The sequence below is a fragment of the Giraffa tippelskirchi genome, chromosome 11 (assembly GCF_054371585.1).
Source record: "Giraffa tippelskirchi isolate mGirTip1 chromosome 11, T2T-mGirTip1v1.2.pri, whole genome shotgun sequence".
Lineage (NCBI taxonomy): Eukaryota > Metazoa > Chordata > Mammalia > Artiodactyla > Giraffidae > Giraffa > Giraffa tippelskirchi.
In genome coordinates, this window is record NC_137285.1 from 61,013,319 (window position 1) to 61,040,417 (window position 27,099).

Here is a 27,099-nt window from a genome sequence, read left to right on the forward strand (position 1 = left end):
TATTTATAAGTAAAAGATTATTTCTCTTGCTAACTAGCACGCTTCTTTTTACTTTTCTAAATTTATGACTGTGCAGGGTCTTTGTTGCTGTCTCTAGTTGTGGCGCGTGGGCTTCTCACTGCAGTGGCATCTCTTGTTGCAGAGTACAGGCTCTAAGTGTGCAGGCTCGGTAGTGATGGCACGTGGGCTTAGCTGCCCCATGGTATAAGGAAGTTTCCACGATCAAAGATCCAACCCAGTGCCCGCTGCACTGGCAGGCAACTTCTCAACCACTGGACCACCAGGGAAGTCCGCATGCTATTTTTTGTTGATAATCACAACACCTATACTATTTCCTTTTCTGCTTAGGCTTCAAGGATCTCAGAGCTATGTTTTATACTTGATTTCAGTTATTATCTTCCTTCTGTACTATCTAATATAATTCTACTTATACTCCTTTATATTTCAATCATCTTTCATTTCCCATTTGAATGAATATAAGCTTTGTTGACTTTATGGTAAGTCAACTTTCAAAAACAATGTTTCTGGAAATATACATTTAATATGAGGTGAGAGGGATTTCGATTTCCCTGGCAATCCAGTGGTTACAATTCTGCACTTTCAAGCAGCGAGTGCAGGCTTGATACCTTATTGGGGAAACTTAAGATTCTGCATGCCATGCAGCCAAAAACTAATATTTTTTTTAAAAAAGGAAGAGAGGTAGGTTTGAAAAGTTAAAACTTTTGCTAACTCGCAACCTCGCCTCTCCTCTAATCTCCACTTGAGCCTCCCAACTACCCTTCCCACGTTCTTTCTGTCACTCATATCTATCAGTTCAGTTGCTCAGTTGTGTCTGACTCTTTGCGACCCCATGAATCGCAGCACGCCAGGCCTCCCTGTCCATCTCTAACTCCTGGAGTTGACTCATCTCATGTTCACTGAGTTGGTGATGCCATCAACCATCTCATCCTCTGTCGTCCCCTTCTCCTCCTGCCCTCAATCTTTCCCAACATCAGGGTCTTTTCAAATGAGTCAGCTCTTCCCAACAGATGGCCAAAGTATTGGAGTTTCAGCTTCAAAATCAGTCCTTCCAATGAACACCCAGGACTGATCTCCTTTAGGATGGACTGGTTGGATTTCCTTGCAGTCCAAGGGACTCCCAAGAGTCTTCTCCAACACCACAGTTCAAAGGCATCAATTCTCTGGCGCTCGGCTTTCTTTATCGTCCAACTCTCACATCCATACATGACCACTGGAAAAACCATAGCCTTGACTAGACGGACCTTTGTGGACAAAGTAATGTCTCTGCTTTTTAATATGCTGTTTAGGTTGGTCATAACTTTTCTTCCAAGGAGTAAGCATCTTTTTATTTCATTGCTGCAATCACCATCTGTAGTGATTTTGGAACCCAGAAAAATAAAGTATGTCACTGTTTCCACTGTTTCCCCATCTATTTGCCATGAAGTGATGGGACCGGATGACATGATCTTAGTTATCTGAATGTTGAGTTTTAAGCCAACTTTTTCACTCTCCTCTTTCACTTTCATCAAGAGGCTCTTTAGTTCTTCTACACTTTCTGCCGTAAGGGTTGTATCATCTGCATATCTGAGGTTATTGATAATTCTCCCAGCAATCTTGATTCCAGCTTGTGCTTCTTCCAGCCCAGCATCTCTCTGCATGTAAGTTAAATAAGCACAGTGACAATATACAACTTTGACGTACTCCTTTTCCTATTTGGAACCAGTCTGTTGTTCCATGTCCAGTTCTAACTGTTGCTTCCTGACCTGCATACAGGTTTCTCAAGAGGCAGGTCAGATGGTCTGGTATTCCCATCTCTTTCAGAATTTTCCAGTTTATTGTGATCCACACAGTCAAAGGCTTTGGTACAGTCAATAAAGCAGAAATAGATGTTTTTCTGGAACTCTCTTGCTTTTTCGATGATCCAGCAGATGTTGGCAATTTGATCTCTGGTTCCTCCGCTTTTTCTAAAACCAGCTTGAACATCTAGAAGTTCACGGTTTACGTATTGCTGAAGCCTGGCTTGGAGAATTTTGAGTATTACTTTGCTAGTGTGTGAGAAGAGTGCAATTGTACAGTAGTTTGAGCATTCTTTGGCATTGCCTTTCTTAGGGATTGGAATGAAAACTGACCTTTTCTAGTCCTGTGGCCACTGCTGAGTTTTCCAAATTTGCTGACATATTGAGTGCAGCACTTTCACAGCATCATCTTTTAGGATTTGAAATAGCTCAACTAGAATTCTATCACCTCCACTAGCTTTGTTTGCAGTCATATTTCTTAAGGCCCACTTGACTTCGCATTCCAGGATGTCTGGCTCTAGGTGAGTGATCACACCATCATGATTATCTGGGTCGTGAAGATCTTTTTTGTACAGTTCTTCTGTGTATTCTTGCCATCTCTTCTTAATATCTTCTGCTTCTGCTAGGTCCATACCATTTCTGTCCTTTATTGAGCCCATCTTTGCAAGAAATGTTCCCTTGGTATCTCTAATTTTCTTGAAGAGATCTCTAGTATTTCCCATTCTATTGTTTTCCTCTATTTCTTTGCACTGATCTCTGAGGAAAGCTTTCTTATCTCTCCTTGCCATTCTTTGGAACTCTGCATTCAAATGGGTATATCTTTCCTTTTCTCCTTTGCTTTTCACTTCTCTTTTTTCCATAGCTATTTGTAAGGCCTCCTCAGACGGCCATTTTGCCTTTTTGCATTTCTTTTTCTTGGGGATGGTCTTGATCCCTGTCTTCTGTACAATGTCATGAACCTTTGTCCATAGTTCATCAGGCACTCTGTCTATCAGATCTAATCCCTTAAATCTATTTCTCACTTCCACTGTATAATCATTAGGGATTTGATTTAGGTCATACCTGAATGGTCTAGTGGTTTTCCCTACTTTCTTCAATTTCAGTCTTAATTTGGCAATAAGGAGTTCATGATCCGAGCCACAGTCAGCTCCCAGTCTTGTTTTTACTGACTATATAGAGCTTCTCCATCTTTGGCTGCAAAGAATATAATCAATCTGATTTTGGTGTTGACCATCTGGTGATGTCCATGTGTAGAGTCTTCTCTTGTGTTGTTGGAAGAGGGTGTTTGCTATGACCATTGCATTCTCTTGCCAGAACTCCATTAGCCTTTGCCCTGCTTCATTCTGTACTCCATGGCCAAATTTGCCTGTTACTTCAGGTGTTTCTTGACTTCCTACTTTTGCATTCCAGTCCCCTATAATGAAAAGGACATCTTTTTGGGGTGTTAATTCTAGAAGGTCTTGTAGGTCTTCATACAACCCTTCAACTTCAGCATTACTGGTCGGGGCATAGACTTGGATTACTGTGATATTGAATGGTTTGCCTTGGAAACGAACAGAGATCGTTCTGTTATTTTTGAGGTTGCATCCAAGTACTGCATTTTGGACTCTTTTGTTGACTATGATGGCTACTCCATTTCTTCTAAAGTATTCTTGCCCACAGTAGTAGATACAATGGTCATCTGAGTTAAATTCACCCATTCCAGTCCATTTTAGTTCGCTGATTCCTAAAATGTTGACGTTCACTCTTGCCATCTCCTGTTTGATCACTTCCAATTTGCCTTGATTCATGGACCTAACATTCCAGGTTCGTATGCAATATTGCTCTTTACAGCATCGGACTTTGTTTCTATCACCAGTCACATCCACAGCTGGGTGTCATTTTTGCTTTGGCTCCATCCCATCATTCTTTCTGGAGTTATTTCTCCACTGATCTCCAGTAGCATTTGTGCACATACCGACCTGGGGAGTTCATCTGTCAGTGTCCTATCTTTTTGCCTTTTCATACTGTTTATGGGGTTCTCAAGGCAGGAATACTGAAGTGGTTTGCCATTCCCTTCTCCAGTGGACCACATTTTGTCAGACCTCTCCACCATGACCCGTCTGTCTTGGATGGCCCACACGGCATGGCTCAGTTTCATTGAATTAGACAAGGCTGTGGTCCATGTGATTAGATTGGTTAGTTTTCTGTGATTGTGGTTTCAGTCTGTGTGCCCTCTGATGGACAAGGATAAGAGGCTTATGGAAGCTTCCTGATGGAATAGACTGACTGAGGGGGAAACTGGGTCTTGTTCTGATGGGTAGGGCCCATGCTCAGTAAATCTTTAACCCAATTTTCTGTTGATGGGTGGAGCTGTGTTCCCTCCCTGCTATTTACCTGGGCCAAACTATGGTGGAGGTAATGAAGATAATGGTGACCTCTCTCAAAAGATCCCATGCATGCACTGCTACAGTCCGTGCCCCCAACCCTGCAGCAGGCCCCATGCCTTCGCTGGAGGCTCCTGGACACCCACAGGCAAGTATCCTGTGGGGTCACTGTTCCTTTCTCCTGGGTCCTGGTGCACAAGGTTCTGCTGTGCCCTCCAAGAGTCTATTTCCCAGTCCTATGTAAGTTCTGGCAGCTCTACGGTGGGGTTAATGGCGACCTCCTCCAGGAAGACTTGTGCCATACCCACACCCAGAGCCCCTGTCCCTGCGGCAGACCACTGCCGACCTGTATCTCCACAGGAGATGCTCATAGTTCTGTCTCAGTCTCTGTGGGGTCCCTGGGTCCTGGTGCGCACAAGGTTTGTTTGAGCCCTCTGAGCATCTCTGGCAGGAACGGGTTTTGATTCTGAATGTGAATTCACCCATCCTATTGTCTTGTTGGGGCTTCTCCTTTGCCCTTGGACATGGGGTATCTCCTCTCAGCCACTCCAGTGCCTACCGTCTTACTGGGGTTTTTGACCTTGGACATGGGGTATCTCCATACGGCTGCTCCAGTGAAGCGCAGGCGCCACTCTTGACCTTGGACGTGGGGTATCTCCTCACGGCCGCTGTTCCTAACCTTGGATGTGGGGTATCTTCTCTTGGCCGCACAGCCTCCACTCGCAGCTCATACCTATGCTCAACTGCATTTGTTCTCCCCAGATTTCAGACTAGTGTTTTAAAAGATTTTTAAAATGCTTTTCTCCCCCTTCCCCTGTTTGTTATTGTTATTTTTTAGTCATTAACGCATGTCTGACTCTTTACAACCCTATGCACTATAGCTCACCAGGCTCCCCTGTATAGTATGGGATTTTCCAGGCAACAATAGTGGAGTGTGTTAACATTTCCTTCTTCAGGGGATCTTGCCAACTGAGGGATTGAACCCATGTCTTCTGCATCGGCAGGCGGATTCTTTACCACAGAGGCATTACCACACATCAAAGGCATCCTACTGCTCAGAAAATAAGGACTCAAGTCCTTAACCAGACATAAACAGCCCTGCTGCATCTGACCCCAGCCTGCCTCTTCAGCCTCATTCATCCTCACCTGGACTGCTCTCTGCACTCTCAACGTCCTCAAATGCTTCAGAAGCCCCTTCTAAGCACTGGACTTTCATACCTGCTATTTCCACTTCTCTGCTATCTTTGCCAAGTTAACTTTTTCTGTGACTTCAGATCTCAATTCAGTCTTCACTTCCTCAAGGAAGCTGTTCCCAGCTCTCCTGATGAGAACAAATCCCCCCAATATATAGCCTCGAACTCCAGAGCTCTCCTTGATCAGACTCAACACAGTTGTAACTTAACATTCATTTGTGAAAATGTCTAAATGTACCTCTGTCTTACCAAAACGTAATGAGGTTCAGGAGAGTAGGAATTTTTGTTTTTGTCAATCACTACATTCAAGTCTCAAGAACTATCTGTTAGATGTCCACTGGCAGATGAATGGATAAGGAAGTTGTGGCACATAGCCACAATGGACTATTACTCAGCAAATAAAAAGGAATGCATTTGAGTCAATTCTAATCAGGTGGATGAACCTGGAGCTTATTATACAGAGTGAAGTAAGTCAGAAAGAGAAAGAAAAATACTGTATATTAACGCATATATATGGAATTTAGAAAGATGGTTCTGACGATCCTACATGCAGGGCAGCAAGAGACATAAAGGACAGACTTTTGGACTCAGTGGGAGAGGCGAGGGTGGGATGATTTAGGAGAACAGCACTGAAAATACACATTACCATATGTAAAACAGATGACTAGTACAAGTTCAGTGCATGAAGCAGGGCACCCAAAGCCAGTTCTCTGGGACAACCCAAAGGGATAGGAGGGGGAGGGAGGTAGGAGGGGGATTCAGAATGAGGGGGGCACATGTATTGTTGTTTAGTCCTTAAGTCATGCCCAACTCTTTGAAACTGCATGGACTGTAGCCAGCCAGGCTCCTCTGTCCCTGAGATCCTCCAGGCAAGAACACTGGAGTGGGTTGCCATTTCCCTCTCCAGGACACAAGTATGAAAGTGGAATTTAGAAAGATGGTAACAATAACCCTATATGCGAGACAGCAAAAGAGACACAGATGTATAGAACAGTCTTTTGGACTTTGTGGGAGAGGGCGAGGGTGGGATGATTTGGGAGGATGGCATTGAAACATGTATATTATATGTGAGATGGATCGCCAGTCCAGGTTCAATGCATGAGACAGGGTGCTCAGGGCTGGTGCACTGGGATGACCCAGAGGGATGGGATGGGGAGGGAGGTGGGAGGGGGGTTCAGGATGAGGAACACATGTACACCCGTGGCGGATCCATGTCAATGTATGGCAAAGCCACTACAATATTGTAAAGTAATTAGCCTCCAGTTAAAATAAATAAATTTATATCAAAAAAAAAAAAAAAAAAGAAACTGATAGTCCATGGAATTCTCTAAGCCAGAATACTGGAGTGGGTAGCCTTTCCCTTCTCCAGGGATCTTCCCAATCTAGGGATTGAACCCAGGTCTCCCGCATTGCAGGTAGATTCTTTACCAGCTGAGCACAAGGGAAGCCCAAGAATACTGGAGTGGGTAGCCTATCCCTTCTGCAGCGGATCTTTCCAACCCAGGAATTGAACCTGGGTCTCCTGCATTGCAGATGGATTCTTTACCAACTGAGCTATCAGGGAAATGTGGACACAGGTATACTTGTGGCCAATTCATGTTGATGTATGGCAAAAAACATCACAATATTGTAAAGTAATTATCCTCCAAATTAAATAAATTGAAAAAAATAAAAATCTGACCTAAAAAAAAATTCTCTAATCTACAGCTCTTATTCAGATTGTTCCTAGATATATATTTTTTTTTAAAAAAAGAAGTATTTGTTGAATGAGGGAATGAATAAATAAATGATAAATAAATACACAGTCTGTGTCTCACCAACTAAGAACTCGGGTGTTTTGTTTGCAGAGATAGCCCAGAGCTTGGCACCATGTCTTACACAAGCAGGTTTTCAAATACTGGTTAAATAAAAGGAGGAAAGAAAGAATGTTTCAGCCCAATTCTCTTTCTTACCTCTCTCCAGCTATAAGGCACAAAGGAGCAAAGAGTACATAAAACAAGGAGATTGAAATGTTTCTCAGAGACAGTAATTCAAGCTAAGCAAGTTCTGGAATGATTCAGAGGACAAAGCAAAATGGTAGCTGAGAGAAAAGAACACACAAGGTAAAAGAGTGGCTAAAGGAAAATGGAGGAGAAAAGACAGACGAAAATCAAGAATGGGAGAACAAATAGGAAGAGAAAACACATCCATGGGCCAGGACCATACAGCAAGGGGACATAAATAAGGGGAAGAAAGCCAAACTCTACTTGAAATCATTCCTCCAGACCCTCTGCAAGCAAGTGCTCCACAGCATGGTGGTCTGACAAAACTGTTCTCATGAACCAAGAGTTGAAACACAGACCTTTTGGAGAGACCAGGCCATTCAAGTGGGAAGAAAGGGATATCCATAGAAGAAGATCACTTGACCTCACTGTCCTGATCACTACTGGTCAGACTTGCTAGGGATGAGCATCTGACTTTAGAGCTGCCTAGAGGTTAGCAGGGCAGCAGACGTAGCATCTTAACCAACAGGTGGACTACATACTGGACAACCCAACAGAATCCTTCTCTTGGGAAGTCTGAACATGAGCCCTACAGTATGTCAGAGTGCAATCAACAGTATTAAGTGCCCGCCATGTTCCAGGTACTGAGGATACCGCAGCACCTATAACACACCAAGCCTGCCTTGAAGGAGTTGATATTCCAGTGGGCAAGAGAGACAATAAGTAAATGCAAAATATAGTCCTCCCTCTGTCTTCACTTGGGGTTTCTTCCAGGACCTCCACAGATACCAAAATCTACAGATGCTCAAGTTCCTTACAGAAAACGGCATAGTAAGTTGACCCTCCATATCTGTGGTTCCACATTCATGGATTCAACCAACCCCACGGATGCAAAAACCCCAGCTTACAGAGGGCCAACTGTAAATGTTTATTATAATGTCAAGTACAAGAAAATATGACAAAGGAAAATAACACAGAAGCAGCAGATAAAGTATGAGGGTGGGGGATTCCACTTTAGGTAGGGTGGTCAGGCAAGCTTCTCTAAGGAGGTGACATTTACAGAGGCCATATGAAGGAGAAAAGCAAAACAAATACCTGGGAAAGAACATTCCAGGTAGACAGAACAGCAAGCACAAGGGCCCTGAGGTGTGAGGATGCTGTATGTGTGTTAGAACAGAGGTCACTGCTGGGGGTGGGGGGTGGGGAATGGCTGGGAATTCAGAGCAGGGGGGGCAGCACCCTGGTAGCTGCAGGGAGGACTATGAATCCAATTCTCAGTGGGATGAGAGAGCATTGAGGGCTGAGAGCAGGGGAATGATCACAGAATAGAACAGAAGAAGATTCCACATTACTGCTCATGGTAGTCTGCAGAGACCATGAGGGCGCTAGGATGGTAGATGGGATAGCGGGATGGGAGCAGAATGAGACAAGCAGCAGAGAAAATGAGAATCAATACCAATGAGCTAACCAGCAAAACACCAAAGGGCTACAGTACGAGAACATCAGTAAGGAAGGTTCGATTCTCTGTCCTCTATGGGCTCCACCCTTATAATAAGGCCCCAAGAATCAAGGTGATGAAGGCATAAGTCTAAGTTTTTTAACATCTACTTTATAATTCATCACTAAGATACCTACCTTACTTCTTATTTGTTGTTTCCCCTCTTACCTAGGGCTATATTCTTCCCATTCGTTCCTTCTTTTTCCACCTCAAGGCCTTAAATCTGTCCTGTGTACTTGGGATACCCTTCTCTTGTACACCTCAACCCAGTCAATCTGTTGATTAGAAAAGGAGGCAGTGACTATCTGAAAAAATACACTGAAAGGACCCTAGGAAACAGTTTTAAAAACTAAAAAGCAATGGCTGAAATACATGGTATGTGAATTATATCTCAGTAAAGCTATTTTTTTAAACAAATGAGCAGGGAACCTTTCTCTCTGCTCTAACAAGCAATTAGCCTGTGATTTATTTAGGGCTTTCTAGGATCTTCTATATAATTCTTGTGATGGTATTCCAAGAAAAGGCTCAAACTACATACATTTTCTGTTTCCACTGCTAAAACACAAAATATAAAGCTTAACTCAATATATGAGTACAGCACCTGGAAACACACTACTGGAGGAAAAAAATAAATCAATAAACATTTGTATTCACAAAACTAAAATGTCACACTTACTGGTAATGAATTTAGTCCATGCCACCACTGACCAAATGCAGAGAAAATTAATAGGAACATCTTTATACTTTATTTTGGATGGGGGTTTCAATAGCCTTTCTGCCTTAAAATTTTATTTTAATTTGCAGAACACTTTATTCCTTGGAATATCTGATTTAATATGCTCCAATTTTCATTTTCTTATCTTCAGGAATTTTAATTAAGGTTGGTTTTGTTAAGGTCACACTGAACATATAAAACTATATATACTAAGGCTGCTAAAAATCCAACCACAATTTTTTTCTTAAAACTGAGGAAATATAATTATTTCCAGATCTTCTATTTGTATAACACAGACTATTTCAAATAATCACCTACTTTTTTCCTTTATTTCATTAAACTGTAAAGTCTCCCACAACATAAGGGAGTATTCCAGAGAAAAAATTCAGAACAATAAAATGTGGAAGTTATATTTTTATATTATTTCAACAATGGGTATTTTATCTTTTTAGATACTTGGCTTCATTCTGAAGCTATATTCTCTACACCAATTTTGACTATGTACATACAGGTCATTTACTGGAAATCAGTTGCCTGAGAATTTTGTTAAACATGTTCGTTCTTCAGGAAGAAGAGGAAGGAAAGGAGTCATTTAAAATAAACAGAGATTAGATTAATTTTATTCCATACAAGCAATAGAGAGGAAATGTTCACTGTCATGAGAATAAAAAAAGACTGAAATCTTTCATGGGAAATTTGAATTGCTTCCAGGATAATTATCCTCAACCAACCCAAATTCTCTCCAGAGTCTTCTACCATGTACATCTTCACTTGCCATCTTCATGTGGTTGCAATAAAGTGACTAAGGTGTATTCCTGGGGCTCTCTGTGCCACTCTGCCGACACCTAGCCCACACTGCCTTATACCATGATTAACTATGGTAATTAACACCCAGGAGTGAAAAGAATAGGATGAAGGCCTAAGGCTCCAAAATGCTGAAGGCATCCTGATTTCAGTGGAAATTAGTGAGAAGTGGACAGATTCTAGATACAGTTGTGTGGCAGGACTGAGAAAACATTTTGAGTGGGTTCGAATGTGATTCAATGGATTGGATGTGGGTGGTGGGAGTGAGGGTGGTAACTGGGATAGGAGAATGGGAAAGATATAGATTTGAAAACAGAAATCAAGAATGGCTGCTAGGTTACTGGTCTGAGGATGGCCATGCTATTAAAGGAAATGAGGAAGGCTGGAGGAGGAATAGATTTGCTGGGCTATCAAATCCAGTGATGGCCCCCAAGGATGTCCCTGTCTAATTCCCCACAGCCTTTGAATATGTTACATTACCTGGTAAAAGCAACTCTTCACATATGACTAACTTAAGTAGTTTGAGATATGGAGAATATCCTGGATCATTCAAGGGGGCTCAATATAATCAGAGATCTTTTTAAAGAGGAATGCAGGAGAGTCAGAGATGTTTATGAGACTATGCAGAAGGATGGAAGCTGAAAGAAGAGAGGAACAAAGATGCTATGCTGCTGGCTTTGAGGATGGAGCAAGGGGCCACAAGCTAAGGAGTGCCGCTGGCCTATGGAAGTTTAAAAAGCGCAAACATGATTCTCCCCTAGGTCTAGAGATAAAATGCAGCCCTACCAAATTTGATTTTAGCCCACTGAACTGATTTCAAACCTCTGACCTCCAGAACTGTAGGACAATAAATCCATGCTATTTGAAGCCACTAAATCTGTATCAATAGCAATTTGTTATAGCTATAAGAAACTAATACATATATATTAGATTTGAGATGTCTATTAGATATACAAGTAGAGATGCTGAGTAAGCAGTCTGGAGCTCAGAGAGGGCAGGACTAGAGAAATAAAACCAGAAGAATCTGTTTGAATTGTGTATCATTTTCCCCATGTTGCTCTAACCCTGCAATCCAAAAAGGCACTCAACTGCAAACACAACATTTTTTCACGAGATTTCAAGATGTTCAAGAATCCCTATATTCCTGCAATCTCCAGCATAAGTAATCACAAAGCAGCCTGTTCTAATCCTGATAAGATTATTGCTCCCTCCCTAAATAGAAGGAAACCAAGTAACTTTCTTCATTTAAAAATAAAAATCTTTCTTACAAAAAACCTTTTTCCCAACACTTATTTAAAAAAAAATCCAAATGTTACAGAAATATCTAACATAGAAAGTTCACATTCCCATGTACCCACTGTGTTCATCCCTATTACCCTTTACATGGTCTCCTCTTGCTTAAAGATGTGGTCAATTTACCTCTGACTTCTTTTTAAATGTTTATACAGATAAACAGTTTCTTTTAATCTTGCTTTTTTTCCTTCAATTAAGCTTACTTTTTAAAATTAGCTTAGGATAACAGAAATCTGTGGTTACAACAGCTGCAAAGCTTCACAGTTGAGACTTTTGATTTCTTCTACTAAGAATTCCATATAACTAGGCTAGATAAAAAGAAAGGATAGCAAGCAGTTGGTTGATCAAAGAAATTTTGTGTCAATGAATTTTAAATAATGAAAACATTCTGGCCTGAAAATTTAAAATCACTAGAGTATCTTCAAAGGCAAGTATCTGAATTTCTCCTATCTCCCGATGAGTTCGATGAGGCTATTTTTATTTCTGAAACAGAGAGCGAACATGAAAGACCCAGAGGAGACAGTATTTTTTTAAAGATGTATTTGTTTCATATTCCTTTTGTCCAGAAGCTGCTGAGTTGGTATCATAAGGAAAAATATGTTAGCTCACTGAAAAGAGGACCAATAAATGACAAGTTCCAAAATAGGCACATTTTAAACTTCTAAAAACAGGTCTCAGTGAAAGTAAGACAAAACCAGTGTCGATCAGCCTTTCTTCGGGAGCCCATCTGGCTTAGGCAAGCCCTTCCAAGAAAGGGCAATCCACTGAGATTAGGACGAGAGCACCCTACACACTGCCCACAGTCAGCTCTGCACAGTACTTTTTATACAGTGTTTGAGTCTCTTCCAGTGAAAAACATCTACCAAATACTTTGTGAGTTCATAAGTCGAGAAAAATCTTTCCAGAAGACAGATTATATTTTCCAGCCAAAAATGTAAGCTAAGTATAACAGGACTGACTCGGGAATTCCCAGGAAAAAAAGAAAGAAAAGGTTCAATGCCATGCTAATAAATCTGAGCTTTAAGGGGGTAGATAAAATAAGACACAGAGGTTTTAATGCAGAGGAATAACATGATCAGTTTGCATTTTAGAAAAATCACTTTGGTCACTGTGTAGAGAATGAATTACAGGAGGTAGAAAGTCTAGTTAGTTATAAGGCTGTTGGGAATGGTGAGAGATGCTTGGTCCAGGATGGTGGTAGGAGGGAGGAGGACTGAGTCAAGGGCTATAGACGGGTTGTAGTCAACAGACTCTGGTAGCTGACTGGTTAGACAGAAGTAATCACAGTAAGGGAGGAAGTTTAAGAATTTCACCCAGGTTTCTGGCTTCAGTAACTTGAGCTGTGTCATTCAGTCAGACATGGAACCTTGGAAAAGGCAGCTTAGGGGTGAGAATTATAAGTTAAAGACATCAAGAGTCTATAAAAAGAAATCCAAACAGATATTACATTCTTACAATGAGCATTTGTTAAATAAGTAAGTAGAGAGAATTAGAATATGTTCCACAAGTTCAACAGGCCAATTTCTAGTTACTTGTTAGCTGCAGAGCATGCATTAAAAATGTAACACACAAAGAATTCTAAAAGCAAGTTTCTGCCATTAGTTTTAGTTTGCTCACATTAGGGAACCTTTAAAGAAGCTATAGTAGATGATGTTGTTCCCAGTGTTTCCCAGCTCTCCGTGCAGAAAGATGATCCACACTCAAGGTACCAGGTGACTTGCAGGGCCTCCTACAGAAGGATTACCCTTCCCTGCACCACTAACATCCAGCTGGCCAACGTGAGTAGAAGTAATATACACTTACTTCTGAGAAGTTTTAAAAGCTGCCACATGATTTGTTCATTGCTCCTTTTCCCAGCAAGGGATTACTCCTACAGCCAGGATCCCAGAATGCAGAAGACAAGTGAGGCTGAGCTACAGCTCACTGTGGTTATAGTTTGTAACCACAGCAGTAACAAAATATGCCAGATGTATGATGGATATAGGTGTCTAACAAATAACAATGTATGACCTGTATTTCCCCTGCTCCAGCTGAATTTTTCTGGTGATCTCCTAAGAAGCAATCTAATGGGAAAAAAGAAATAATTGGCCCAAGCATCCAAAAATTAAAAAAAAAAAAAATTTAACCCGAAAGAAAAATTGAGAGTCTGGAGTCAGCGAACTTTTCTTTTAAGGGATAAACAGTAAATACTTTAGGCTCACAGGCCACATAGATCCTGTTACAAATACTCAGCTCTGCAGATATGGCACAAAAGCAGCCATAAACAATATATAAATGAATAAGCATGACTGTGTCCCAATAAAACTTTATTTAAAAAAACAAGAAGTGAGCCAGATTTGGACCACAGAAATGCAGTTTTCAGATTCCTGGTCTAAATGGTTCATATTGTCAGTGAGGAATCTGAGACCCAGAGAGAGTAAATCAAAGACATACACCTGCCTGGTGGCAAGCTGAGTGTTAGAATGCAGGTCTCCTGAATCCATTTTTCTGGAACAGATTCTGTTGGGTCACAACGTGGAGATGAAACACACAGGGGAAAAGGTAGAGAACACAAAGGGTAGGTTTTGATTATGTTAAACAGTTTTCAACAGTGTGGTTACGAGGATTTGCTTTTTAAATGATTATGGCTTTCATAAAAACAATGAACGTCATAAGATGGAATAGGTGAACAAATGATAAATTAGCCAGTGTTTCAAAAATGATCTTCAGAGGAAACACAATTATATACTTCTTTCCTACTATCATTTTCTCTAACACTCATCAATCATTTCTTTTATCAACATGACAGCATTTGCCATCACAGTAGCTCATCTTAAGGCAAAACAGGTTTAAAAAAAAAAATACCACAACACGAGCAACAAATACTCTAGATCAGCAATTATTTCACATGGTATTTTTAATTTATTGTCCCTTTCTTTTAACTTTCAAAGTAATACTCATTGGAGGGAACTCAATACAGAAGTGTATAAAGTGACACTCCATGCCCTCAATTCTGGTTTGTATCAGAACACAGCAACAAAGCTACTTTCTCTGAGTCATTCTTTAAAAAGCAAAGAGGAATATGGATTCTCCTGGCCAGACATTCCTTGAAAATCAGGTTTTTAAAAGCAACAGCAGGCTATGGGGTGTCTGTGCCTGGAACTAAAATAAGCAAGCTGCCTGTGCAGGGTTTAAATGAAAAACGGTCTTGACCCCAGCACTGTAACCGGATGAGTGAGGCTCCTCAAATACTTTGATAATGCTACTGTAGGATGTACAAACACTTCAAAATGAGTAAGACTATCCTATCCATACCTTCTCTTTCAGTATTTTATTGGGAAAAACTTGGCCACTTTGCTCATAAAAAGACCGACAATCTTAATTGGTTACTTTTTAAATCCATACTTGAGTGCCGTCAGTGACAATGGCAGAGTAAAGAACTTCAAAATTCCGTTCTCCAGAAAAGCAATGGAAAACTGGAAAATGGAAACTGGAAACTGGCAGAATCACCTTCTTTTGAACTCTGAAAACTAACCAAAAGTGTGCAGCAACCACTTAATGCATTTAAGTACAATGAAACATTCAATCAAGAAAAACAAGGTGAGTTTTGGTTGGAGTAGCAAGCTTTGTGGCATTTTAACTAACCCTCGTCTCATCCCCCATTCTCCAGCTCAGTGGTAGCCTTGAAAATAATAACCCGTCTACCTGGTACCAGTACTAGTACCAGAGAGAGCAGAAAAGATTTCTTTCACAAAGAATTGTAATACTTTGTTTTGACTTGCCTGGTGGCACCTCAGAAGGCCAGCACAAAATACTTGTCTTTATCTTGCCTAACTCAAAAAAACTCTCCAAACCCTGAAAAGTGGCTAGCCGGAGAAAGCTTACTGAAATCATTTACAGACAAATAAATATACTAGTTGCTGCTGCATGAGTCAATGGATAATAGTTGGGGCAAACAACAGACTAACCAAAGAAACTGGGAGTAAGGGCTAGAGGATGAGACGCTTTGGGGAATAAGGGCTTTGAGAAGCTCCCACATATTCCTGGGCATCTGACAGTCCGTGTGCATTCTCAGGGTGGGTGCAACCTCAGAAAGGATCTGAAATGGCCCTAAGCTCTCATCTCTGACTGACCTGCAAGCTCTGCACAAGCAGAAAGTGAAGGCTAAGGTAAACTGTACACTACTTGGCTGAGTGCTGAAGGTATGATGTGATACACACACAGAGCCCCCCTGCAATGACTGGGAGGGTTTTTTTTTTTTTGATTCTAGGCATTTAAGGAAAACTGTCTAATAACTAGCTGTCCACTAAGCTAATAAAACGGAGACTTCAGTGTCACACATCACACAAAAATTATACACTTTACAAAATTAGTTCAGAAAAATTACTAGACAAGTAACAACAATTATAATAACAGCAATAATAAACCCTAGGGAGGAAGAATAATCTGATTCTAGAGTTGTAATATTGTAATATTCAAAATGTCCAGTTTTCAACATAAAATTATGAGGCACAGAAACAAAATGAATCAACATGAACAGTTCTGTGAAGGCCCAGATACGGGACTTACCAGAGTCCCCCTGGTGGCTCAGGCAGTCAAGAACCTGCCTGCAGTGTGGAAAACCTGGGTTCGATCTCTGGGTTGGGAAGGTCCCCTGGAGGAGAGCATGGCAACCCACTCCAGGATTCTTGCCTGGAGAATCCCCATGGACAGAGGAGCCTGGCGGGCCACAGTCCATGGGGTCTCACAGAGTTGGACACAACTGAGCAACTAAGCACAGCACAGACAAAGACTTTAAATCAACTATTTTCAGGAAGTTCAAAGAGCTACAGACACTGCTAACAGAATGAAAAAGTAAACTGCAGACCAGGAGAAATATTTTCATATCTTACATCCAGCAAAATAATTGAATGCAAAATATATAAAGAACTCTAAAATTTCATCATATGGAAACAAACAAATTTTAAAATGTGCAAAGATTTGACATTCTTCACCAAAGATGATATAATGGATGGCAATTAACCACATGAAAAGATGTTCAACGCCATTATACATTAAGGAAATTCAAATTAAAGCCACGAGAAAATATCACTACACATTTATCAGAAAGACTAAAACAAAAGCCAAAGCGAAAAACCTGACAATACCAAAGGCTGATCAGGATGTAGAGCAACTGGAACTTTCATCCATTGCTGATGATAATGCAAAATGGTTTAACACAACTCTGAAAACACTTTGGCAGTTTCTTATAAAGTTAAGCACACACTTATCATATGACCCATCAAAACAATGTCCAGGTACTTAAACTAGAGAAATAGAAACTTTTTATGCAAAAACCTGTATGTTTAGAGCAGCTTATTCACAAACACCAAAACCTGAAAATCCCCTAAATATCCCTCATCAGGTAAGTGGATAAACAAACTGTGGTGCATTCATAGAATACTATTCAGCAGCAAAATGGAACAAACCACTGACACATGGAACAACATGAATGAATATCCACAGTGTGCAGGATGAAATGATTCCATTAAAAGGCAAAATTACAAAGACATGCAACAGATCAGGAGTTACAGGATGTAGGGAAGATTTGCCTGCAATAGGAAGCACAGGAATGTCAAGGTGATGAAACTTCTGTATTCTGACTATGGAGGTGATTACATGAATCCATACCTGTATTAAAGCTCACAAAACTATGTACCCAAAAGTCAACCTTATGTGTGTAAATTTATGTATGTAAATTTAAAAATTAAAGGAGAAAAAAGACTGCAGGGGTTCAAATCCCAGCTCTACTTCTCTCTGCCTCATTGTTCTTGTCTTGAAAACAGAACCTAACTTTCTGTGTTAGTTACATGAGTTCCTGGCATACGTTAAGCACTAAATTAGTTACTGATTGATCAATAAAATGTTTTGTTCAGACAAGCTAAAAAGTTGGTACTTTTAAAAACCTACTTACAAGAAATCTCCTTTTCAATGAAAAGAGCAAAGAATTAAAGACTATTGTGCTTAAAATCCCTAATTTTTCATTATCTTTATTAAACATTCATTGGAAACCTATGAGGTGATCAGTACCAAATTACGTTCCTCAAGGTTTACACAATTCATGTGCTCAAGGAGCTACCGAAAGGCTTGTTCCCAGTGCTACGTGAATACTCACCACACTACTTAACACGAAGAGCAAACGTGCTCTAATTAAGAATGCTGTGTATCATCGCCTCTCTCCAGGGGAAGGTGCCAACTGAACGCTTCTTTTCCTGAGTCAGGGCAGGTCAACATCCTTGGACTTGGCCCTCGCTGCGCTGCCTACACCCCACCCATCACCAGCTGGTCCATCCCTCCTCAGAAACATCCTTAACATCCACCCTCCTCCCATTCCACAGATAAGGGGACTGGAGCTTTTTAAGAGGCGGTAGCTGGTGGGCTGCAGCCCATGGGGTCGCGAAGAGTCGGACACGACTGAGCGACTTCACTTTCACTTTTCACTTTCATGCACTGGAGAAGGAAATGGCAACCCACTCCAGTGTTCTTGCCTGGAGAATCCCAGGGACGGAAGAGCCTGGTGGGCTGCCGTCTATGGGGTCACACAGAGTAGGACACGACTGACGCGACTTAGCAGCAGCAGCAGCAGCTGCTGTAAGTAACAGCGACTCCCATCTTCCCAGCGTCTCCCTCTTTACCTGAAAAGCGGCCTCCTTTCCTTGGCCAAACATCCAAATCCACACTCGACCTCTCAGTGCAGAGGTGACTGAGACCCAGGGTGGCAGCGCTCTGGGGCAGGAGGGGCAGCTCATGTCCCAGAGGAGCAACTGCCACCGTGGGGCCGTGGGGACCCTAGGGGGAGGCCGTTAGGAAGGACCCTGATCGCTGAGCTTCATATCCACTTGCTGCCCCCTTCAGCCCAGAGCCTGGTGCCAGCCGTACTGATGACACCAAGTGGCAAACATATCCTCATCACTACTAAAAATGCAACAAGAAAACTTCTTGCGTGCTGTTTCAGTGAGACACTCGTAAAGTAGAAATTCCCTCACCATTGCAGTGTACACAAGGATCCGGGTTAGAATAAAATGTAATCAAATGAACAATAAAGACAAACTTAAATCATTAAAAACATTTTCTATGTGTGTTCTATTTGACAGCTATGTATTGAACATGTGTGTCAGGCACCCTTGTGGTTTAGGAGGCTGTAACAATGAACAAAATGTATCTTTCCTCATGCTACTCAATAGGAAAGAGTGTTCAGGTCATGCATGGAATCTGCCGGTTTCACCTTCTCACCCTCATAACTAACCTCAGAATGCACCCCAAGCCCAAAGTCTCATCTGACAATGATACTGAACAATGAAAGTCTAAGTGTCCAACACAGTGAGGCCAAATAATACTAAAACATTGGCGTCTGGAACAGAGAAAGGTTCACACAAGGAGATGGGTGGCTCACGCCCTAAGAACCCCAAAGTCACTGAAAGCTTTCATCTCCGAGGGAGCCAGGAGCCCAACCTACTGGCCCTCAGGTTCCTTAAGCCACTCAAAAACAGGTCCCACAGACTGTGACCCGGGCAAACGGCCAGTGCTTTTAGGTCGCAGAGACAGGGGTAGTGGAGAGGCTCACCACTGCCTCAAGGCCTGGGCCGAGTCGAGCTGGTGGCCACGGTGAGGGCTCCGGAGCCCTGCACGACACAGCGCTAAGCCCATTCTCTGGCCCCCCGCTCACCCGCTGGCCCACGGCCGGGTCAGCTGCAGGGCCTCAGGGAGAAGGCCGGGATCGTCTCTTACCTCACTCTCCACCTCACCACCACCGCTCCACTGCTGTCTAATCCCCCTCACTAACCGTAGCTCCTTAACCGCTGGCTGCTTGTAGGCAGGACCCGCTGCTGTGCTGTCCAATGGCGGAGCAGGACCACTACCGGGGGGCTCCCTGACAGTGGGGTGCCGGTGGGCGGGGCCCAGTGGGGCATTCACCAATGGCTGAGCAGGACCACTACCGGGGGCTCCCTGACAGTTAGGTGCCGGTGGGAGGGGCCTGGGGCACTCACCAATGGCTGAGCAGGACCACTACCGGGGGCTCCCTGACAGTTGGGGGCAGGTGGGCGGGGCCCAGTGGGGCACTCACCAATGGCGGAGCAGGACCACTACCGGGGGCTCCCTGACAGTTGGGGGCAGGTGGGCGGGGCCCAGTGGGGTACTCACCAATGGCTGAGCAGGACTCACTGCCTGGTAACAGGGTGCCAAGTAGTAACGGGCAGCAGTAGCTGCCGTGTTAAGGGCTGAGCTCACTGTACTGTTATAATAGAAGCAGCTGCAGGCCATTCTCAATTCTCGCATGCAGGTGGCCAGGTGAGTACCACAAGACCCTACCCTCCTCCTTAAAAGTAGCTATCTGTAGTTTGTCATCAGCTTCTGTCCCAATGGGACACTCTGCACAGGACCCTAGCTGCACAAGACAACCTACTTAGAGGCTCTTCCTTGGGGAGGCTGACTACAGGCAAAACAAGAGTCATTTATTCAGTAAGTTTAGAGCTACGGAAAGAGACAGAGGTAAACTGAGTCACCAAAATGATGACAGTGGTGACAGTAACATAAGGAGTAACAGTCTTCCCAACTTACAAAGGAATGTTCTCTGGGGAAACTATTTGCTGTGTTTCCAAATAACTTTTTGCTATATTTCCAAATGAATTATTTGCTATATTTCCAAATGACTTCTGACGCTACTTCCTGTGTCTTCCAACTTACTGGTATATCCTTATAATAAGCCTCCCATCAACTGAGGTTAGCAGAACAGGCCACTATTTCTTACAATCTGAAAGAACATAACTATTACACACATTGCTTTCCAGTTACTTCAATGATAGGCCCTTACGTCATTCTTTATGTGGAATCTTCTTGCTGCTGCTGATGCTAAGTCTCTTCAGTCGTGTCCGATTCTGTGCGACACTATGGACAGCAGCCCTCCAGGCTTCTCTGTCCACAGGGTTCTCTAGGCAAGAATACTGGAGTGGGTTGCCATTTCCTTCTCCAGGAGTCTTCTTAGGCTATGGATAACAGAAAGCGTTAGTCACTCAGTTGTGCCTGACTCTTTGTGATCCCATGGACTGTAGTCTGCCAGGCTCCTCTGTCAATGGAATTCTCCAGGCAAGAATACTGGGGTGGGTAGCCATTCCCTTCTCCAGGGGATCTTCCTGACCCAGGCACTGAACCCAGGTCTCCTGCATTACAGGCAGATTCTTTACCATCTGAGTCACCAGGGAAGCCCCATGGATAACACAGGGACTGTATAAAGTCCATGTATAAAATGCATGGTAGATTCCACTTATTGTTTGACTGAAAGGCAGCACAACGTAAATTACTTATGATGGAAACACATTATAGGGACTTCCTTGGTGCTCCATTGTCTAAGACTCCAGGCAGGGGGCCTGGGTTCAATCCCTGTTCAGGGAATTAGATCCACAGACCCAAACTAAGAGTTTACATGCCACAACTAAAGATCCCATATCCCACGCAACTAAGACCTGGTGCAGCCAAATAAATGTTTGTTTTAAATTACAGTCCAGGGCTGCCCTGGTGGTCCAGTGGTTAAGAACCCACGTTGCAATTCAGGGGACTGGTTGGATCCCTGGTCTGGGAAAATCGCACATGTTGTGCAGCAACAAAGCCCACGTGCCACCACTACTGAGCCTGTGCTCTAGAGCCCAACAACTGCAACTTCCAAGTTCACATGCCAAAACCACTGAAGCCCGCACACCCTAGAGCTTGTGCTCCGGAACAAGAGGAGCCGCTGCAATAAGAAGTCCAAGCACTGCAACTAGAAAGCAGCCCCCGCTTGCCACAATTAGAGGGAACCACGTGCAGCCACGAAGACCCAGCACAGCCAAGATAATAAACACATTAATTACATTCATTACTTAAAAAATAATAATAAATACATGTTTAAAAAATCACAGTTCAAATTCCAAGAAAGCACAGTGAAACCACTCAACATCACATTTTTAAATAGGAGATACGGGGGTCTTCGTCGCCGGGCCAGCGGTAAGTAAAAAAAAAATTAAAAAAATAAATAAATAGGAGACGAAGCCAGTGAGTCTCACCTGACATAGAACTCTAGAACTCCAGCTCTCCAGCTATTTCAAAAGTACTTAATCAGGAAATCTGAGTGTAGGGCGGGCACACATCTTTTAAACTCCTCCGTTAATTCTGACGCCCAATCAGCACTGAGAATCCCAGTATTGAGGCAGAAGTAACTGAGGGCCTTGTTACTCAAAATGTAACCCAGGGACCAGTAGCAGCAAATGCAGACTCTCAGGCTCCACCCCGAACCTATGAAATCAAGATCGGCAGTTTTACAAGATCTCCAGGTGACTTGTAGGCATGTTAAAGTTTGAGAAGCACTGTTTAAAGTTTAAAACATTGCTACAGAAGTGTAAGAAATACCATACCACGTTTTCAAGTTGAATACGTTAAGAAGAAAGGAGAAACAGGAACAGATCAGCATAAAAGATAAAATGTTTGTGATATTAGGCATTTCACATTACTAAGCATCTAATTAAGAGTAATATTCAAATACAAATCTGCACATTTTAAAACTTGAACTGCTGCTAAGTCGCTTCAGTTGTGTCCGACTCTGTGCGACCCCATAGACGGCAGCCCACCAGGCTCCGCCGTCCCTGGGATTCTCCAGGCAAGAATACTGGAGTGGGTTGCCATTTCCTTCTCCAGTGCATGAAAGGGAAAAGTGAAAGTGAAGTCGCTCAGTCATGTCCGACTCCTAGCGACCCCATGGGTCTGCAGCCTACCAGGCTCCTCCACCCATGGGATTTTCCAGGCAAGAGTACTGGAGTGGGGTGCCATTGCCTTCTCCGAAACTTGAACTACCACTCCTTATTCCAAATGAATTTAACTTACAAACCACACCTTCCACTGGCAAGAGTTATAACTCAACTAACTGAGTAACACAAATCTACCTTATAATCTCCAGATAACTTGTTATCTCCATGGAGCTAGTGTGTTGAGGGACACTCCTCATGAGGAAGTAAAGACACAAGGAGTGTGGTGACAAGGCAAAAAAGGATCTTGTACCTGGGTAGCCCCAAGCTGAGTGAGGGGCCTTCCAGATTTTTGTGAACACCTCTGTACCAGTTTCAGAGGACTGTTTGGAAATGGTGATATTGAATGCCAGCAAAAGGAATTCTCCACGTGTTGTGCAAACGTGTTCTCCTGTGCCCCTTGTTCTTGGCTGGCTCTCAGAGAAAAAGCATTTAGCTTTCTTCCAAAACAGCGATTCCTTGATTAATGTATCTTCAGGAAACAACACTCCAACACGATGAAGGCAGCCATACTGGACACAAACTCTGAATCTTAAGCAGCAGCCCTGGCATGAGCTACAGGCTCATCGGGGATGCCACTGCGTATCTGCTCCCATGCAGAGGAGGGACAAAACCACCTCCCATCACAGCTTCTGTCTGTTTGTGCCCTGAGAAGTATTAAACATGGCACTTGGCAAAATGACAAAATCAGAAAACTGTTTTCAGATTCTAGAGGTTTCCTTTCCAATCCCACTAAACAAGGATGACTGTGATCCTCTTCAAGAAATGTACATTACACAGGAGAACCTGACATTTATAGGCATTTTTCCCATAGTAAACTTGTTGAGCAGTTACAGAATAAATAATTCCCATGCAAAAGATGCAAAACGGAGGGACATCTAAGTTATCTGTCCAAGGTCACATTATAATAAAGCACAAAATAGCAGCAAGAACCTAGGTATCCTAAGGTAACTTCATGGTAACAAAATCAGCCTGGTGATAAGAAGAGAGAAGATCAAGTCAGAATTTTTATCAGCCAGGAATTGGATTCAGCTGCTAATTATAAAGACCTAAGATAATAATTGTTTCCCAGGTGGTGCCAGAGGTAAAGAACCCGCCTGTTGATGCAGGAGAAGAAAGAGACATGGATTCAACCCCTGGGTCAGGAAGATCCCCTAGAACAGGAAATGGCACCCCGCTGCAGTATTCTTGCCTGGAGAATCCCAGGGACAGAGGAGCCTGGCGAGCTCCAGTCTATGGGATGGCAGAGTCGGACATAACTGAGCACGCATGCACACATGCAAGGCAACAGAGGCTGAAAAAAGACAGTTTTTCCTTAAATAAAGGAGAAGCAGGCAATCAAAAGCTCACAGGATGACTCTATTAACACTGGGAACTGCGAGTCCATGGATCTTTCCACTCCACTGTTCTCAGTGCGTGGCTTCCATCCTTGAGGTGACCTCATGACTCAGGATGGCTGCTGAACCACACACACCCTTGTTCCTGGTAGGAGGGGGATGGAAGCGGAGATGGGCAAAAGGATATTCTCTACAGTTGAGTCCCCTTTAGAGAAGCTTCCTAGAAACCCCACTCAACAACTTGTACTTGCATCTCATTAGCAGGTTGGGTGAAGCAGTTTCATAGCTGGGTACACTGCCACAGTCAGTCATACAGGGTTCCACTGACGAAGGAAGGTGGGAATGAACAGTGGGGAGGCAACTAGGAATCTGCCCAGAATCCTACTCCATTGCTTTCTAGCTGTGTGACCTGGAGTAGATTATTTACCCCTCGAGGTAAATAGCCCCTTCAGTTTCTCATCTGCCAAAATGAAGGGAATCATCACACCAATCTCATAGGATTGGTATGAGGACTAAGGGAAAAAAATACACATAAGATAATTAGAATACCACCTGGGAGCCAGCACACAATAAATATTAACTCACTGTTTGGTTATCCTAGTCCAGGGCTTTTCCAAATTCCTCTCATACTCTAACTTCCTCTCCATTTCCAAAACTGGAAAGGAATTCATATTAGTGCTTGGCACCTGTGGATACGCTAGTATGAAGGGGTTTTAATCATAGGCCACCTCAAGCTGGACAGGCATTCCATGTCTTTCTTTTCTAATCACGAAAGTGTGTGCCAGACATTAGGACACATCAGATTTTCTGAATAGAACTAGGGTGGAGGAATTGAGCTCACATTCCCCAAAAGGCAAGGTCTAAACACAGTCCCAATGGAGATTTTGGAGAGCCCAAAGAAACTAAAAGAGAATGATATCGCCTGTGATGCTGCTGCTGCTGCTAAGTCGCTTCAGTCATGTCCGACTCTGTGCGACCCCATAGACGGCAGCCCACCAGGCTCCCCCATCCCTGGGATTCTCCAGGCAAGAACACTGAAGTGGGTTGCCATTGTCTTCTCCATCACCTGTGCAGAATTCTACAAAACTTATGGAGATATTCTACCCCTGAGGAGGTGAAACATAACTCTTACTCTAAGTGTGGCCTGCATAGTGACTTCCTTTAGTTGCTGTAGTATGAAAGGAGGGAGCAGTAGCCTTGGGGTAGAGAAACCTGACAAACACTCCCTCAGTTAGGGGATCAAGGTCAATATCAACAGTAATAAGTGATGTTAATATTTGGGGGGGGCTCCAAAATCACTGCAGATGGTGACTGCAGCCATGACATTAAAAGACGCTTACTCCTTGGAAGGCAAGTTATGACCAACCTAGGCAGCATATTAAAAAGCAGAGACATTACTTTGTCAACTAAGGTCCGTCTAGTCAAGGCTATAGTTTTTCCAGTAGTCATGTATGGATGTGAGAGTTGGACTATAAAGAAAGCTGAGCACTGAAGAATTGGTGCTTTTGAACTGTGGTGTTGGAGAAGACTCTTGAGAGTCCCTTGGACTGCAAGGAGATCCAACCAGTCCATCCTAAAGGAGATCAGTCCTGGGTGTTCATTGGAGGGGCTGATGTTGAAGCTGAAACTCCAATACTTTGGCCACCTGATGCGAAGAACTGACTCATTGGAAAAGACCCTGATGCTGGGAAAGATTGAAGGCAGGAGGAGAAGGGGACGACAGAGGATGAGATGGGTGGATGGCATCACCGACTTGATGCACATGAGTTTGGGTGGACTCCGGGAGTTGGGGATGGACAGGGAGGCCTGGCGTGCTGCAGTCCATGGGGTCGCAAAGAGTCGGACATGACTGAACAACTGAACTGAACTGAATATTATACCCTTAAGTGTGGAGAAAAGGGAACCCTCTTGTACTATCTGTAGGAATGTAGACTGATACAGCCATTATGGAGAACAGTATGGAAGTTCCTTAGAAAAACTAAAAATAGAATTACCATATGACCCAAAAATCCCACTACTGGGCATACACCCTGAGGAAAACATAAATGAAAAAGATACATATACCCCCAATGTTCACTGCAGGACTATCTACAATAGCCAGAACCTGGAAGCAACCTAAATGTCCATGGACAGATGAATGGATAAAGAAAATGTGGTACAAATATACAATGGAATATTATACAACCATAAAAAGGAATGAAATTGGGTCATTTGTAGTGATGTGGATGGACTTATAGAGTCTGTCATATAGAGTGAAGTGAGTGAAGTGAGAAAAACAAGTATCATATATTAACGTATATATATGGTATCTAGCAAAATGGTACAGATGAACCTATTTGCAGGGCAGGGATAGAGATGCAGACAGAGAACAGACAGGTAGACACAGTGAGAGGAGGGGAGGGTGGGATGAATGGGAGAGTAGCATGAACCTATATACATTACCCTATGTAACATGGCTAGCCAGTGGAAAGCTGCTGTGTAGCTCAGGGAGCCCAGCTTGATGCTCTGGGATGACCTAGCTGGGTGGGATGGCGGTGGTGGTGGAATGGTGGTGGAAGGGAGGTCCAAGAGGGAGGGGATATATGTATACATGTAGCTGATTCACTCTGTTGTATATCAGAAGCTATCACAACATTGTAAAGCAATTATATTCAAAAAAAGAAAAAAAGAAAAACTATACCCTTAGTATGTGGTTAATATAGTACTTCATGGGCTTCCCAAGTGGCTCAGTGGTAAAAAATCCTCCTGCCAATGCAGGAGGTACAACAGACTCGGGTTTGATCCCTGGTCCAGGAAGATCCCCTGGAGTAGAAAATGGTTAACTCCCATATTCTTGCCTGGAAAATTCTATGGACAGAGGAGCCTGGCGGGCTACAGTCCATTGGGATGCAGAGTTGGACACGACTGAGCGCGCGTACATGCACGTGCACACACACACAGAGTACTTTACCTCTCAAGTACCCCAAACTCCAGTCTAAACATGAGAACATCAGATCCCCAAAGAGCGACATTCTACAAAATATCTGACCAGTACCTCCTTAACACGGTCAAGGCCATCAAGAACAAGGAAAATCTGAGACACTGTCACAGCCAAGAGGAGCCTGAGGAGACACGACAACTATATGTAATAGGACCATGCAGAGCAAGAACAAATTAGGTAAAAATTAAGGAGATGTTAATAAAGGGGAAATATGGGTGTGAGAGATGGGAACCTTCTGTACTAGCTTCACAATTTTCCAAAAATCTAAAACTATTTCCTGTAAATCTAAAACTGTTCTAAAAAAAAAAGTTTACTTAAAAAAAGAAAACAGCCACTCCTACAGCG

At 42.9% G+C, this 27,099-nt stretch overlaps 2 protein-coding genes across 50 annotated transcripts in view; one reads left to right on the forward strand and one right to left on the reverse strand.

Moving 5' to 3' along the window:
• Positions 1-27,099, reverse strand: part of SH3D19 (SH3 domain containing 19) — a 196,931-nt gene that overhangs the window by 162,865 nt on the left and 6,967 nt on the right. For 7 of the 48 annotated variants that reach the window (XM_081543974.1, XM_081543987.1, XM_081543991.1 and 4 more), the window contains exon 1: positions 19,394-19,498. The exons of 5 other annotated variants lie outside the window; for them this stretch is intronic. Coding sequence is in view for 16 of the 43 variants with exons in the window: in XM_081543955.1 (XP_081400081.1) it covers positions 19,449-19,575 (127 nt within the window). In the remaining 27 variants the exon portion in view is untranslated. 36 more of the 48 variants (XM_081543981.1, XM_081543998.1, XM_081543975.1 and 33 more) reach the window with 15 other exon arrangements.
• The window catches only part of FHIP1A (FHF complex subunit HOOK interacting protein 1A), a 381,881-nt gene continuing 374,477 nt past the window's right edge, over positions 19,696-27,099 (forward strand). For both annotated transcript variants that reach the window (XM_081544005.1, XM_081544003.1), the window contains exon 1: positions 19,696-19,954. The gene's annotated coding sequence lies outside the window, so the exon portion shown is untranslated. The remainder of the gene's footprint in view (positions 19,955-27,099) is intronic.